The 15,483-nt window shown below is 42.5% G+C and overlaps 1 protein-coding gene across 2 annotated transcripts in view; it reads left to right on the top strand.

The window, feature by feature from the left end:
• The first annotated feature begins 1,661 nt into the window (after positions 1-1,661).
• Positions 1,662-15,483, top strand: part of LOC130167526 (unconventional myosin-Ic-like) — a 57,168-nt gene continuing 43,346 nt past the window's right edge. Inside the window, exon 1 of one of the 2 annotated variants that reach the window (XM_056373793.1) lies at positions 1,662-2,004. In XM_056373793.1, the coding sequence (XP_056229768.1) occupies positions 1,915-2,004 (90 nt within the window). In that variant the 5' untranslated portion in view covers positions 1,662-1,914. Of the gene's footprint in view, positions 2,005-6,799; positions 7,014-15,483 lie in introns of those variants that run through there. The other variant, XM_056373795.1, reaches the window with a different exon arrangement.

The raw sequence follows: 15,483 nt of genomic DNA, 5'->3' as shown, positions 1-15,483 counted from the left end.
TTTGAGTAAAACATATTTGAAAATAAACAATTTTCTTTCTGCTTTTCCGTTTTCCGGTCCTGTTCATCATCCTGCAGACGTATCTCATGAACCCTGCAGGAGGTGCTCACCGCCAAACGCCGGGAGCCACGGCTCTAGAGCTGCATTTTTCTTTAGCCCCTTTACTGCAAATTTCACCCCACGCAAATTATGATGAAATTCTCAACTCAGGCCACATTGCGTGATGCATCCAAGTAACTGGATCTATGCTGGCATTTAGCACACAGGAATGCAGGGAGGGATCCGACGGTTCAGGAGGGTTATCTGGATGAAATATGTTCATCTACCAGAGTGATCCCTCCATAAATATGGTGTGTGTTCACGTGTTTGTTGTATGTGAAGTGTCAAGGCCTTGGTTAGTCGGGTCCTTGGGGACAGGAAGCGCTCTGCTATGAGAGCACAAGCCCCTTATTTGTTTTTAGAAAGCGTGTGGTGCGTACGCGTGTCTCTTGCTTGTGTGTCCTGAGGGAAGCGGGTTCCGCCATGCACACATACAAACATGCTCATATGTCTCACACACACACACGCACACACACACACTCACACACACACACACACACACTCACACACACACACACACACACACACACACACACACACACACACACACACACACACACACACACACACACACACACACTCACACACACACACACACACACACACACTAAATCTACTGGGTGGGTACTGGGAATGTCTCGGGCAGGATGCTGGTTTCTAGAAGGAAACTCAGTTCAGACCAGCCCTGTGTGTGTGTGTGTGTGTGTGTGTGTGTGTGTGCAGTGTGAAAATGTTAAAATGTTTTAATTTAACTAAAAACAAAGGGTATAATAGTTAGCTTTAAATAGAAATAATGCATAATTGGTGAAATGTTTAGCTAAAGTGGGTAAATGGTTAAAGTAGATATCTAAAAGGAAAAAATAAACAATAAACTAACTTAAAGTTTGGCTAAATGGTCCGGTATTCTCTGACAGCCGGAAGATTTACTGCGTGTGCACCAGAATTGGTCCAAATGTGGAAGTAGCATCTGACAATCATGCTGTGTATGGGCCAGATTCGGGCCGTAGAACTGGGCCTATACTTGGCCAGAAGAAAACAAGCATGTGGCCAAAGTATGGGCCGGATTTACTCTGCCATCTGGGGAACCACTAACCTAGAGTACTCACTGTATATATATATATATATATATATATATAATCAATTCACCAAGACTTTACACAGAAACTACAGCATTATATAATATTTTCATTGAAGACACAAATGTGTTTACCACTCCCTACTTTCATCCTTTCATGCATACGCACACTCCAGTAAGACAAAAGACACATATCCTCTGCATGTGACATCCATCTCCAGTCAGAGCTTCATATCCTCCTCATGATCCCTCGACCAGAGAGGCTACATCCTCTGGCTGGAGCGAGGGGAAGCTGGCCTCACTGAGACTCTCCGCTCTGCGACAGGTAACACCCCAACTCCACATTTCTGCGCCAGGGCTGAAAAAATCTCCAAATCACTGCTTTCCACTTTTTGATCTTTTTGCCAGGAAGTAAAGATTTTTTTTGTTCGGTGAGAGCTCCCGCTGGAAAGTCAAAGTGTTTCTGTTCACGTGGATTTGGGAGAGAGGTTGCGATGTATATCTGATGACTGACTGCTAACGTTTTGCTCTTCAGGTGTCACTTGGGATGGTCTTCTAAGCACCTTCCACCCTGAGCTAAGGATTTGCAAACGGACCTGAGGGGAGAGCTGTAATATTTCTCCTCTGTCTCTCGTGACAAAGTTGGAAAGGAACATAAAGAAAAAATCAAGACAAAATCACTTTTTTCTGAGGAAAAACAAAAAAGAAAAGGGACGGGAAAAGAAGAGAAAAAAGGAATCATGATGGAACTCACGATCCAACTCATCCCAACGGGGGAAATCATCCTTTCCCCGGGGAAAAATGGAGAAAACTACTGCCACAGCTGCAAGGTCAGTTCACACACTGACACAGATCTGAAGTCAGATCTTCCCACTCGTCCTTCGCTTTAATGGGTTTTTCTTCAGCTCAGTTTGTAGAAACTGATGCTGGCGCAGGTGAGGCATCCACAGGGATGATGTTGAGAAACACTGACATATTTTAAGAAGTGTAAATTGCTTCCGTTACACTGTGAACTTCATTGATGAATCAAAAAGGCTGTGGTTAGTAAATAAGTTTAAATCTCAGTTTTTTCATAGTTAATTATACGTGTTAAAATGAGCTACCTCTTATAATATTGAATATATAGTCTATACCAGGAATCCTGCTGAAAAGATGTTCACACACAAAGTTCACAGCATTTAAAAATATAAATTACACATTAAAGGTCTCTACCTTTAACATACAGTGCAGGTAAGATGTTGTCCGTCTATTCTCTTATAGAAAAAGCAGTGATACTGATTCCTGCCTCAGCATATGAGAATCCAGCGCAGACCTTCAGACGGCTGCATTTTAAAGCTGCTATGATCAATATTTTTATATCAACAATGGATCTGTAGTAAGGATGTTTCCCACAGAGAATTACAGCTTCACTCTGCAGTTCCTCTCAGCTCTGCAGCGTGTTTTAACGTCTTTGAACTCGCTGTATTGTTTTGGATGACTCTCATCGCGCTCATCAGAGTCGTATCCAGCAGCAAGCAGCTGTTTTCAGTTTGTTTTTGCTCTAAAATCCCACAAAACTGCTGTCAACAATGTTAGCGACTAGGACCTGAACTCAGTGCAGCATTTGGCAGCTAAAGAGCCAGATCTTTCTAAGAGGTTAGTGGAGACTCAACCAGAGGTGAGAGAGGAGCGACTCCAGATGAATGCCGTCTGCTGGATGTGTAAATAGGCAACTGTTCACTAACAGCTTCACCATAACTTGTGTCAGTGTTGTGTTTACAGCTTGTTTCCGCTGCCCCCAAGTGGCCAAAACCATCCCCCCACCCTCCCAAAAAAACCCCCACTGACAGCAGGTTTGCCAAAGTTAGCTGCAAGGCATTTCCCACATTACTAGCACTGACTGAAAGCCGCACTCTGCTACCTCTGTTTTTTTGTGACTTCACCAGCTTTACACTAAATCACCGGAGCACCTCTTTAAAGTTACACACATTTTTAACTGTGGAAATCTCGTTGATCACTTGTTGCCTGTAGCTTCAGCACTGTTGCCATGGCGATGTTTCCCCGCATGAAACAGAAACAGAAATTGCTCCTAAGCATTTTAACACGTGTTTTAAACATCATATCCTCGTGTAGGAGGCCGGTAATAAAGACAGCTGACGTCTAATATCTATATAAACTGTAGCTGAGGAATGAAGGGAGAGGGCCTCTTCAAAATCAATCCTCCCATTAGTACGAGGTTGGTACAGTCCGGCGTGGGCCGACACCAGATTAGGATGTATAGTAAGAGGAATGCGGTGTGGTTAATGCAGCCTGCTGCTGGCCGGTCCGTGATGATTGGGGAGGTGAGGAATGTACTGTAGCCTGGACGGGAGGAAGCGACAAAGACATTCCAGTACACAGCTTCATTTTCTTTTTTTTCCTCTTCCCACATTCCTACAAGGTCAAATCACCCTGCGTGTCTGGATGTGTGTGAAACCTGTGTGTGTGTGTGTGTTGTGTGTGTGTGTGTGTGTGTGTGTGTGTGTGTGTGTGTGTGTGTGTCAGGGTCATTTTAGCATCCAAATGGATCTTTTTCCTGCATTATATCTTATGTAATTCACAGAAATGTTGAAATCAGGTATAGGGGGGAATGACAAGGGATGGTCGTAACATTTTAGACATTTCCATCTGTGTCTTTTAAACCAGTGTGTTCAAAAGTTTATACAAACTAGTTGCGTGTGTCTGCTGTTACATGGTGTAGGTGTAAACTGGAGTGAAATGTGACATTACTATTTAAGGATCGTGACAAAAAGTTGATATTGAACCTTTTTATTCAACATTTAAAGGACTTTTTTAACATAATTAGTGTGTGTGTGTGTGTGTGTGTGTGTGTGTGTGTGTGTGTGTGTGTGTGTGTGTGTGTGTGTGTGTGTGTGTTACAATTAACCCAGACTCTTGTGGCTGTTAACTATAGCTTAACTTGCAGCTAATAGCTAAAATATTAGCACTGTCAGCTAGCATTAAAAACATCTACATAGACTCACAGTAAACATGACAAATGTTCGCAGAGTTTAACTACAGAGCAGACGGAGCTGTTAGAAAAATAAATGAAGTAAAAAAACAACAAACTTTCTTATTTTACCTTTCTTTGTTTTTTGCTTCTAAAATCAGCTGTGTCTGCCGCAGGGTGCTTTGAGCATTGAGCAGGTAAAAAGTGAATCAGGTGATTCGTAACTTGTCCCTGATTGGAGAAATTGGAAGTGTTACAACTAACGTTTTGCTAAGTTAAAGCAGGAAAATTAAGTTGCTCCAAAACAAATGAAAACATTAAGTAAAGTGCAGCTAAAGTTTGGGCAATGTTTCCTGGTTTTGGTTCCTCAGAAGTGGAGGGTGCCATGATGGGCCTTTCCATCCAGTACACTCTGTCTATCTAACGTTGCCTTGTCAACAGGATACAACCTGTGTGTGCATATGCGTGTGTGTGTGTGGTTCAGTGTGTGTGTGTGTGTGTGTGTGTGTGTGTGTGTGAATGCCATTGGCTGTGGGTTGTTGAATCGATCACCCCCCCGTCTGGCAGTGCAGACATACTACAGTGACAGCTGACCAGCTGGCTGAGGTCACCTTCACAGGGACACAACACGTTACGTAACTCTGCAATGTCTGAAATCACAGCAATCTGTTGTGTAGTAGTTTCTGTCTTTCATTCTTGACATGCAGTATACAAAGTACTTTTACTTGAGTACTGTACTTGAATATATTTTTCGAGTATCTATACTTTACTTGAGTATATTCTTATTGTAAACGTATGACTCTTACTCCACTACATTTAAAAGAGAAATGTTGTACTTTTGACTCCACTACATTTCTATGAAGGACTCTTACTTTGAAGCAGAGCTTTTAGTCAGAGCAATGCATTTTCTTTTATTTTGAAAACGTGACAGACCTTACACTGTGTTCATCACAGGAGAAAAACCAATCACAGCCAACTCCTGCCCTGTCAGTCATGTCTGAGCCTCTCAGTGTCCTAATGATGGCGACGTCAGATAAAGATGAGGCAGAAGATCCTTCACCAGAGACCACCACGGTCTGATCTGGAGTCTGTGTTTGAAACATTTAGGAATAAAGAAAGATTCCTATTGTTTTAAATGCCTGCTGTGTTTACCACAACTAAACTTCAAAAAAGAAATATGAAACGACAATTTATTAATTGTTGGTTCAGTTGTGTTTTTATGGCTTTTTCTATTGGCTTTGCATCATATTCTACAATATTTTTATTCTACATGTTCATTCGGTTCTGTAAATACAAGAATGTGTTCACATAAAAATATGCTTTAAAATCAAGCACTCTGGTACTTAAACTCAAGTATTTTGACTGAACAACTTTCACTGGTATTGGAGTCCTATTTGAGCAGGATACTGGAGGATACTCTGCATAAAAGTACATTGAACTTTGACATTAACATCATTATTTTTGTCATCGGGAATTCCAGCTGGGGAAATCATAGTGAAAATAAAACTGTTTTGCACATTATATATATATAAAAGAAATCACTCCCAAACCAGACTCCATTACTGCTGTAGACATTTGGAGGAGAATGTAAAAGTGTTAGTTCACTAATGATGACTATTTCAAATCAATTGCCTCACCCTCATATTAACTGGCTTGTCATGAAGGAGACTGACTCTCCTGCTGAACAGGGAGAGGAGCTCTGCACACACACACACACACACACACACACACACACACACACACACACACACACACACACACACACACACACACTCTCTCTCTGCAGCGTCAGTGTGAAGCTGCAGTGGCACCGCTATTGACGGTAGAGGGTACGATAACTCTTTGAAACTGATATCACCAGTTATGAGAGCAGTTTGATGCAACTCTGACACTTTATGCTGCAATTATGTTGTAATATGCAGCTGAGTTAGAAGAAGAAGAAGAAGAAGAAGAAGAAGAAGAAGAAGCAGAAGAAGAAGAAGAAGAAGAAGAAGAAGAAGAGATAAATGACCCGTTCAGATATCTGGTTATTTTAAGGATGTTTTACATGCTTGTGCACAAGTCAGATGAAGCAGTTGTAAAAGTTTAGAGATATTTGACTGAAAATATAGACATTTATATATATTTTGAATGCAATTTGGTTTTGTGATATGTAGGAGCCAGACTGTTACTGTCCCTGCACGAAGGGGGCTTTGAAAGCTTGCAAAGCGTGGCGGGTTCCCTCACAAAGCCGCAGCGCTTCCCGTCCATTAGACAATAAGATAACGAGGCTGCCTGGTTACATGTTTGTAGAGAAAACAAATGACGACATGGTGCGTGGCTCGTCTAAAATAAACCGTGCCACTCATGCAGGAGATGTGGGATGTGTTCTCGCTGAACTTCCTGGTAAATGCGGGGCCGCTCTGCCCTCCACTGACAGAAAAGGAAGGTGGAAATTACCACACCACTCCCAGGGAGGGTTTAGGGGAACCGAGTCCCAGTAAAAACCGCACGCTTCAAGTGTTTTTTTTTTTTTTTTTTACTCATTTACATTAACACCGCCATCTGCCATTTCACCACTGACATATTATTATGACTAAGTGTGTAGCACCATGACTATACTGGTGAACCACTAGAGGAGAGGGGGAGGGTCCCTTTGCTGAGGCTGCAGTCTGCGAGAAGCCACAGCTGTGACACGGTGGGAGCGCTGGTGTGGACTGGGAGTGGTGGGAGGGTCAGGAGAAACCCCGCAGGACTGCGAGCTACCCGCTGTCAGACAGACACCAGGCACTGAGAGACTGAACCAGACTACCACCAGACTAACAGGACGACAAGAAGTCAGTGAGAGAGGAGAGAGACTCCCGCCGCGTTTTTCACCTCGGCTGTTTTAAGGTATGTTTTAATGTTCGGTATAAACACCTGACTTAGCAACAGCCCGATTGCCGCGCTTTCTTTTAGCTTTACTGTAACTGTTGCTAGCTAGTGAACTTTTCTTTTTTCTTTTACTTGTAATGACAAAGGGTGTCGTAGCTGTGTGTGTGTGTAACAGCTGTTTAACACACAACTTTCTGCAGTGTAATTTGTGACATTGCAGCATGTTTGAGTGAGTGGGCTGAAAGTTTTCACCCTGTGTCCAAACTTCATTCAAAAAAATAGCGATTTAACGCTTTCCAGCCTGTTTGGCGGCGGATTTACTCGGTGAAACAGACAGTTTTGGATCAATAACAAATCAATGAGAGCCACTGATAAATTCGGCTTGATCAACATTAAATTGTTTGTATTACTTTGACTGTATTAAAGCGTTTACACTCGACCTGCCTGCAGTTTCCAACTGCCACAAAGTAGATCTGCGGTGCGAGTCTAGCTCAGTTCAGAAGTTTAAAAACTACATTTAAACACGGTGTTACGTGTATATGTTTACGCCGATTTAAGAAATTAATGCTAGTCATGATTTCTGAATGTGTTTTTCGTTTAGGTTGTAAGGCAGAAAGCGAAGAAAACGAAATCTGATTTTACGTGTATTTTTGAATGAAGTTTGGTTTAACCGTCGCTCCTTTTTACGTGTCAGTTGCCGGGACCTGTAGCGCCTGTTGAATTGGTTTTTTTTAGTGACGTTCATTGAAAGCAGTGGTGTAAACTTATGGCCACGTACTGTGCCGCGTTCAGGGGCCAATCCGCCAGTCTTTTTATGGACGCCAGACAGACACAGATTAAGACAGTTCACTAAATAGCTAATCTCGCAGTCTATCGCACCTGTGAGCACAACAAACTGCTGTAAAGTTGATAGATTCGTGCCTGTCAGCAGGGGGGGTGGGGGTGGGGGTGGTGGTGCATTTGGTGTTTATAAATGCAACATTAACCATCATCAGTTTTGTTGTGGCAGATGAATAGTTCTTAATAATATCTATCAAAGGCATATCAACCATAAACATGATAGCTGCAGGTAAATCCAGTTTTACTTATCTCAACTTTTGACAGACCCTGTGCAAAGCTGCCAGCTGTCCGGCTTTAGCTGAGAAACTCTCTCTGTGGCTGACGAAGGTTTTGTCAACAAGCCTGTCCACCTGTTAATGTGTGTGTGTGGTTTGTAAATGAGGCGAACACAAGGGAAGCACCTGGCAGTCAATGCAACCCATTAATACCAAAACAAAGGGGCAACAAAAATTCTGATTAATGATTTTAAATTAAAAAATGATTAATATTGACGTGTAATTGATAGAATACACTCCATCCATCCATTAGCTATATCGCTCATCCTTTGAGGGTGGTGGTGTGGATGTTAGAGCCAATCCCAGATGACATTGGATGGGGGCTGAGTACATCCTGGACAGATCGTGAGTCTTTCACAGGGCTGACATATTGAGAAATTGGAATAATTTAACTGGTCATTATCTTTTCTCCTCTGAGAAAAAGTTTATAACCTACTGATAATGAGTGAGGGAGATTACCCGCTGGGCAGGGGAGGAAACTGCACTGTACATTAGGAAGATGCACATGGAGATTGAAACCATGAAGAGAGAAGTGTGAAGGAATGAGCCAGCGTAGGCGGGGATACTCCTCAGGGGTCAGAGCTTCTTAGAGCAGCCGACCTGTTGCTTCAGGGTCACCTGGAGGGCAGGACCTCCTAGCGTTCGCTGCAGCTGCCTGTCACTCTGCTGCAAGTTTGGGTTAAGCTCCTCTAAATGACAGCTTGTTGTTGGAGATGATTGGCTTTGAAGCACTGGCACAGACAGCTGCGTTGCTCTGTGTTGCTCTGTGCATAGCCTGCACCGTTATCCAACAAACGCACATCAATGCACTGCTGTCAATAGTTTTTTCCAAGGCAGATCCATGTGTTGTGTTCTCCCTGGTGAGATTCATTTAGCTGCTGCTTGTTTCCATTGGAGCGATGTGGTGCAGATGCTTAAAGGCAGATTTATTCCCGAGTGCTGCGCTTCAGGCTTTTTTTAATCTTGATGGCCTGTGTTTTTTTGATGATATTTCTGGTTCGTGGCCGTGACAGAGTCATGGCCAGAGTGGTGTTGGGTAATTTGGGATTAGAATGAGCTTTTACCCTAAATGTCTGCCTGCCTCGACATGGTGAGGCATTTCGCCCTTTGGCTCTGTATACCTATTTTCACATAAATAAAACAAAAAGGGAAATGCTTTTAAGTGTATTTTAGATATTTTCAGATGATGTTAGCATGAACAAGTACTAAGACTTATGAGCATTATGAACATTTTCATTTTATTTGAGGTGGCGAGTCGATTTATTGTGCTTGCTTTGCTTTGTTTGACTATTTATCTGATCAAATACCAGTCTGACTTTGCCCCCATTGTTATTGCAGTTAGTAGATTCCTTCATGGCAGATTCCTATCTTTACGACTCCATAGTTCAAGGAGTATGAACATGTAGAAGTAGTGAACTAATAAAATGCATTATTGTGAAAATGCTGGACCCCTAGAACTCCCTCCATGGACTTCACTATGAGAACCACGGCTCTTTATTTGATGGATATAGGAACTGCTGTTGACAGGGTGAAGGTTTTCATGGTCATGTAGTCTCTCAGTTACATGTCGGGCGGATCCTGGGAGGAACCCATAGGATACACCTGACAGCCTGGCTGTTAGCCAGACCTCCACCATCACCTCTACAGCAGGAAGGACACTCACACACTTACGTTCTTGAACTGTGTTATAGGAACTGCTTAGCAGGGGATATATTTCCACTTTCATGACCTTTTGTGTGTGAACCCGTCATATCAAACTGGAGGAGGTTTACACCACATACAAATTAAAGAAATGGGCAAAACACTGGCAGGGCTCATGGGTGGGAAGCCAGTGAGGGATCATGAACTTGTCAGGTGACTCCCCCCTGTTTGATAGGGCCATCTGCATGCAGGGGGGTTGGGATTTAGGCGTAGTTGTTTTAGTAATCAGGAATTTTCATCGACCATTGCTATAGATGCTGGAAGCTTTAGCGTTAGCAAATCCATCCATTCATTCATTTTGTGCTAGTTATAGTCTTGTTCATCGTGATGTTGCTAGCATACTATGAGTATTGTTTATAGGTGTTTTAGCGATAGTTTGATATTTTAGGAAATATGCTTATTTGCTTGTTAGCTTAGCTTGTTTTTTTCACAGCATTAACAGACAAGATTGTGTTAATTAATGAGCTTTAGAGATGTTGATAGGTTAATTTTGTTTGCTTTGGATAGAATAAGGCTAGCTGTTTCCCCCAGATTCCAGTCTTTATGCTAAGCTAAGCTAGCTGCCTGCTGCCAAAAATAAGTGTATTTCCCAAAATGTTGAACTATTCCTTTTAAGATGCTATGTATGTTACCTTTTAATGGAAGAAGAAATAGGAGGAAAGATAAACTGAACCACTAACTTGCACAACTCCATGTATAAGTTCACTGATGGGTTATACAGCTGTTCCATGTCATACACATTAAGCCAGACATGCTTTGTTTAAGATCTGGCATCTGTGACTACAGTGTGAACCCAAGCATTAAGCTGAGGCCCGGGTTTTGGACATGTTGCTCTGATAACATTAAGCACAGATATCAAACTAGACTAAGCCAGGCAGAGGACTGATAAGGTCTTAATGCAACAGCAGTTTCCAGCTCCAAGTGTATTTATGGCCTTTGTACTCATTTCTTAAGACATGGCAGGGTTTGGCAGCATGGGTGACTGAGGGCCACATCAGATTTTATCGTCTGAGGCTGGTGATAGCGGATATTTAAAATTGTCAAATTTCACATAAATCATGCTCTAGTTTGAGTGTGTGAATTGTTGTTGTAAAGCACCATTGGAAAGGACGCTTATATTTGACATTATAAAAGTTTCTATGCCATTTGTTGTACGTATTATTAAATACACTGAATTCCTCCGTAGCTGTCGTCATGGGTAATGACACAAACAGGATAATATTTGATATTTAACAAAAGACCAGTGTCTGTAAGATGATGTATCCTCGGGAAAACTAAGGAATAAGACTGAGATACAGATCAAAGATCGGGTTAAGTGATAATTAAATTGAGTGGCTAAAATTAGGGTTGGTGGTGTGTGTGGGAGGTTGTTTAGATGATGACTACTGCTGATACAGACTGTGAGTAAGTGGGAAGTTGAGTCAGACTTTGAGATGGGAACGTGTTGGAGACACTGGATGGCGATGGTTATTGATTCTAGGCTTCGCCAGACAGACAGTCGGAGACAGAGAAACGGATATAGGATGAGAGGCAATATTTACATTAGAGCGTGTTTGCCCATAAGCAGATATCTAGTGCTGGAGGTTTAGATTAAATTGGCTCACTCATCATTTTGTGAATCAGTGTGCATCCACCTTTCTGAAGCTTATATTAACTCACATCTCCAATTGGGTCAGGAGACTGACAGGGCGGATAAGTGCAGGGTCAGCAGCAGAGTGGGGAGTTATACCAGGCCGCTGTGGTGAAGAGGGAGCTGAGCAAGAAGGCAAAGCTCTTGATTTACCGGTCGATCTTTGTTTCAACCCTCACCTGTGGTCATGTGCTCTGGGTAGTGACTGAAGGAATAAGATACAAGCAGCTGAAATGAGTTTCCTCCGCAGGGTGGCAGGGCTCGGTCTTAGAGAGAGGGTAAGGACATCTGGAGGGAGCTCAGAGTAGAGCTGCTGTTGCTTAATGGTGAACAGTTGATGTGGCACCTGGGCGACTTCCATTGGAGGTCTTCCAGGCGCGTCGAACTGGTAGGAGGCTTTGAGGTAGACCCAGAACACACTGAAGAGGTTATTTATCTCATCTGGCCTGGGAACGCCTCTGGATCCCCCAGGAGGAGCTGGAAAACTACCTTGCGTAACGTCCTGCCACCGCGACCCAAGCTTGGTTAAGCAACAGAAAACACACGAATGGATTGAAGTTGAGTCATAATTGATGAATTGAGCTGGAGGTGTCAGTTGTAGTGGAAATCCTGAGAGAAATTAGTGCTGGTTCAAGTGTGTAAACTAAAAGATAAAGTGAGTAAATTATGTATGAACAGCAAAAGGTGCGGGAGTTAGAAGAGCAGAAGCTTTTCTGTCATTCAGAGGGGAAGACCTGAGACCTAAAGTGGTTTGAAACGGCAGTTTAAATGTATATTAATCTGGATTAATGTGTGGCATCTCAAGTAGTGAACATTACTCTATCACCGTTGCAGCACCTCTTTGCAATTTATGTGTTTTTCCGTAAGGCTCTTGCCCAGTGAAGCTTTAAGTGCCTCAGAGTGTGTTGGAAATTATACAGAAACACTTTTTTTTTTTGAGGGAAAAAGAGGATGTAGCAGAATGGAAGTAATGAGGGTACGTGTCTGGCTGTGCGTCAGAATATGTGTTACCTGTATGCTGACGACTCACAGTCTTGGAGGGTGTGTATGTACAGTATGCGTGTGTGTGTGTGTGTGTTCCTGATTAGTTTTAGCCTGCTGCTGTGGGCAGCTGCTTTAGCTTTTCCATGCGATTCTTTCCCACATCCCAAAGCTAGCACAGCGGTAGAGCCGGCCCCGCCCTGCTGGGAATAAATGTGAGTGACTGAGTCCTGCTTCTCCTCAGCGCTGCAGCCTTGACTGCTGTGGGACTGGAAACCACCCTGGAAATGAGTCAAAATCCACGCCAGCTTCACTGCCATTTTTGTACATGCAGTGTAGCTGCTGTGAGATGGGAAGTCCTCAAATGACTTCAATATGAACACTCATGACAAAAGCTTCAGAAAGAGTTAATATAGTAGTACAGTTTTTTTTTTTTTTTCATTTTGTTGGCTTTGGTTTAGATTCCTTTCAGCTCAAGTACCATTGACTTGATGAAACTGGATTAAAGGAACACATAAATCTAAAACAAAGTCTTTAAAGTCAGCAGAGTGGAACACAAACATGCAAGAGAAACAAAGCAGCCGCAGGGATTTAACCAACACATTCAAGACATTAACATACATGGATTCATTCATGTGGTTTTTTTAAAGTGATAACTGTGTTTATATTTGGCAATATATTAAAAGAACTCGAAGCTTGAAGGAATGTTTCAGTCCAGCTCCTGAGTTTGTTCGTCCCATATTTTAGTCTGGCAGGATGACGCTGGTGTCAGCTGAGGACAGAAGTGCTCATTCATGTTTACCTGCAGCAGTGCTGACTAGCTCGCTTTCCTAATCCTGTTCTGTTCTACACTGTCACACACCCTCACCTGCACACCATCTCTCAGATTAACCAGATAATACGAGATAACTACAGGTAATCCTGTTTCATCTGCTCCTGCACATCTTTTATGTGTAAACTGCCAGGCCAGAGGCAGAGGAGCTGCGTGGGTGTTTGTGTGTGGTTTGGTTCTGTTTTAGAGATATTTCTGTTGAACGGCTTTGTTTTAATCCTGTTGTAACATTTTTGGATATTATACCGGGACATTGGAGCCGCAACCACTTTTTTTTTTTCTGGAAACTTATTAGATGTTACTCAAGCACTTATCCCCACGTTAGTCACGAAAATAATCCATGTACAATAATAGACTGTGATGTTTATTTGAATACCTATTAATGTGAGTCATTGTATTCCAGCCCTGCTTCCCACACATGGAGAAGGTAGGTGGTCAGAGGATTACCCCCCCCCCCCACTACCATAGTGTGCAAGGTAGACTGCGTAGACAATCCCAACATGCCCTTCACCTGTTCAGCATCTTGTTCTGATCACTCCTCCCTCCCCGCTCATCCTTGTAATCATGACAAACTGACCTGAGCCCTCTGGATCCTGTACCGAGTCATACCTGTAATTATGTCAGCTCCTGTCCCGTGTTCGTACCTATGATTTTTCCAACTGCTTCCAAACTATACCGTGAGAGTTGAGACACACCCACCCACTCTGTGTTTGTTGAGATGTGACACCAAAGGCAAATCTCAGGGTTTGCTGAAACAAGGATGCACATGTTTTGTGTGTGTGTGTGTGTGTGTGTGTGTGTGTGTGTGTGTGTGTGTGTGTGTGTGTGTGTGTGTGTGTGTGTGTGTGTGTGTGTGTGTGTGTGTGTGTGTGTGTGTGTGTGTGTGTGTGTGTGTGTGTGAGAGAGAGTTTGTGCTGGATTGATGCAGGACTCTGGAGCACACTGGAACATTTTAAGCCACTCCTACTCAGACAGAAATAATCACCAAATAAATTCTCTTCCTCTTTATCCTCCACAAACCTGTTTTCGGCTCACATAAGCTCCAGTTTTACCACTTTTAGCTGAGGTCTTATCTCTCATTCAAGCTAGATGTGTTGAATTTGAAAAAGCGAGAACGAGGTGGAAAGATTGAGGCATGCCTGTATCATGAGAAACTGGAATCTGGTGACTGGACGAGACATGGGAAAGAAAGAGCTGGACTGATAAACAGCACAGAAGCCCCATGGCTTCATTTAAAGTCCATTTAAACACAGTTTATTTTGGCCTGTGGGTGACTAATACATATATATATTAATAACTCACGTTGTTGTGTGTATAGCAAAATTAATTTGACAAACAGGCAGCTCTAGTGGTTTGGTGAAGGTTACAGGCAGTGCTGGCTGATAAGCTGCTGTATCTGGCGAGCTAACCATTAACATGCTAGCTAGCTAGCCGAGAAAAATGCTAGTGCTAATCATTGATTTTCTTTTCTGTTGTTTCCTACATTTTGTTCTCAGGTTTGAAAATCAATTCATTGAATACGGGGGAAAGCTCTGGGTTAGCTAGCGTGCCAACAGTTTGCACGCTGGTTAGCTTGGATGCTAAGAGGACATAGCTCACACAGTTTATCCAGAGAACATGCATCATTTTTCTGTACTGATCTGTTTACTCCATTTTATCCTCAAGATTGAACATCAGTTCATTCAATAAAAACTAAAAAGAGGGGGAAAAGCTCTGAGTTAGCTAGCTTGCCAACAGTTTGCACGCTAGCTGGCTTGGATGCTAACAGGACATAGCTCACAGTTTATTCAAGAGATGTTATTTATACTTTTCCATCCAATAACTGTCAACAAAACATGATTCTTTTGTAGACAATTTATACTTTATCTAAATAGGATTAAATAAAAGAGGACTGGCGCTACACAGCTAGCACGCTACATTAGCTAAAGGTTCGCACTGTCTAGATGTCTGGCTATATTCTTTGCAAATAGTGAACCCACTGATTCAATTTCATTGAAATAAATGGATTTAGTCAATAGCAAAACATTTATTTTCATCATGATTCAAATTGTTCTTATTCCACAAAGATGACGAATCAAGTTTTTAAAATAGGGCACATTGGATGCCAAGTAATCCTCCTGCAATACAATAGGCGTTCTCTAAATGAGCAGTGTAACTGAGTGGAAAGAAACTGTGTGTGTGTGTGTGTGTGTGTGTGTGTGTGTGTGTGTGTGTGTGTGTGTGTGTGTC

Source organism: Seriola aureovittata, chromosome 4, assembly GCF_021018895.1.
Source record: "Seriola aureovittata isolate HTS-2021-v1 ecotype China chromosome 4, ASM2101889v1, whole genome shotgun sequence".
NCBI lineage: Eukaryota > Metazoa > Chordata > Actinopteri > Carangiformes > Carangidae > Seriola > Seriola aureovittata.
Note: the sequence above shows the minus strand (reverse complement) of the source record. Positions and strands in the feature narration are given on the sequence as shown.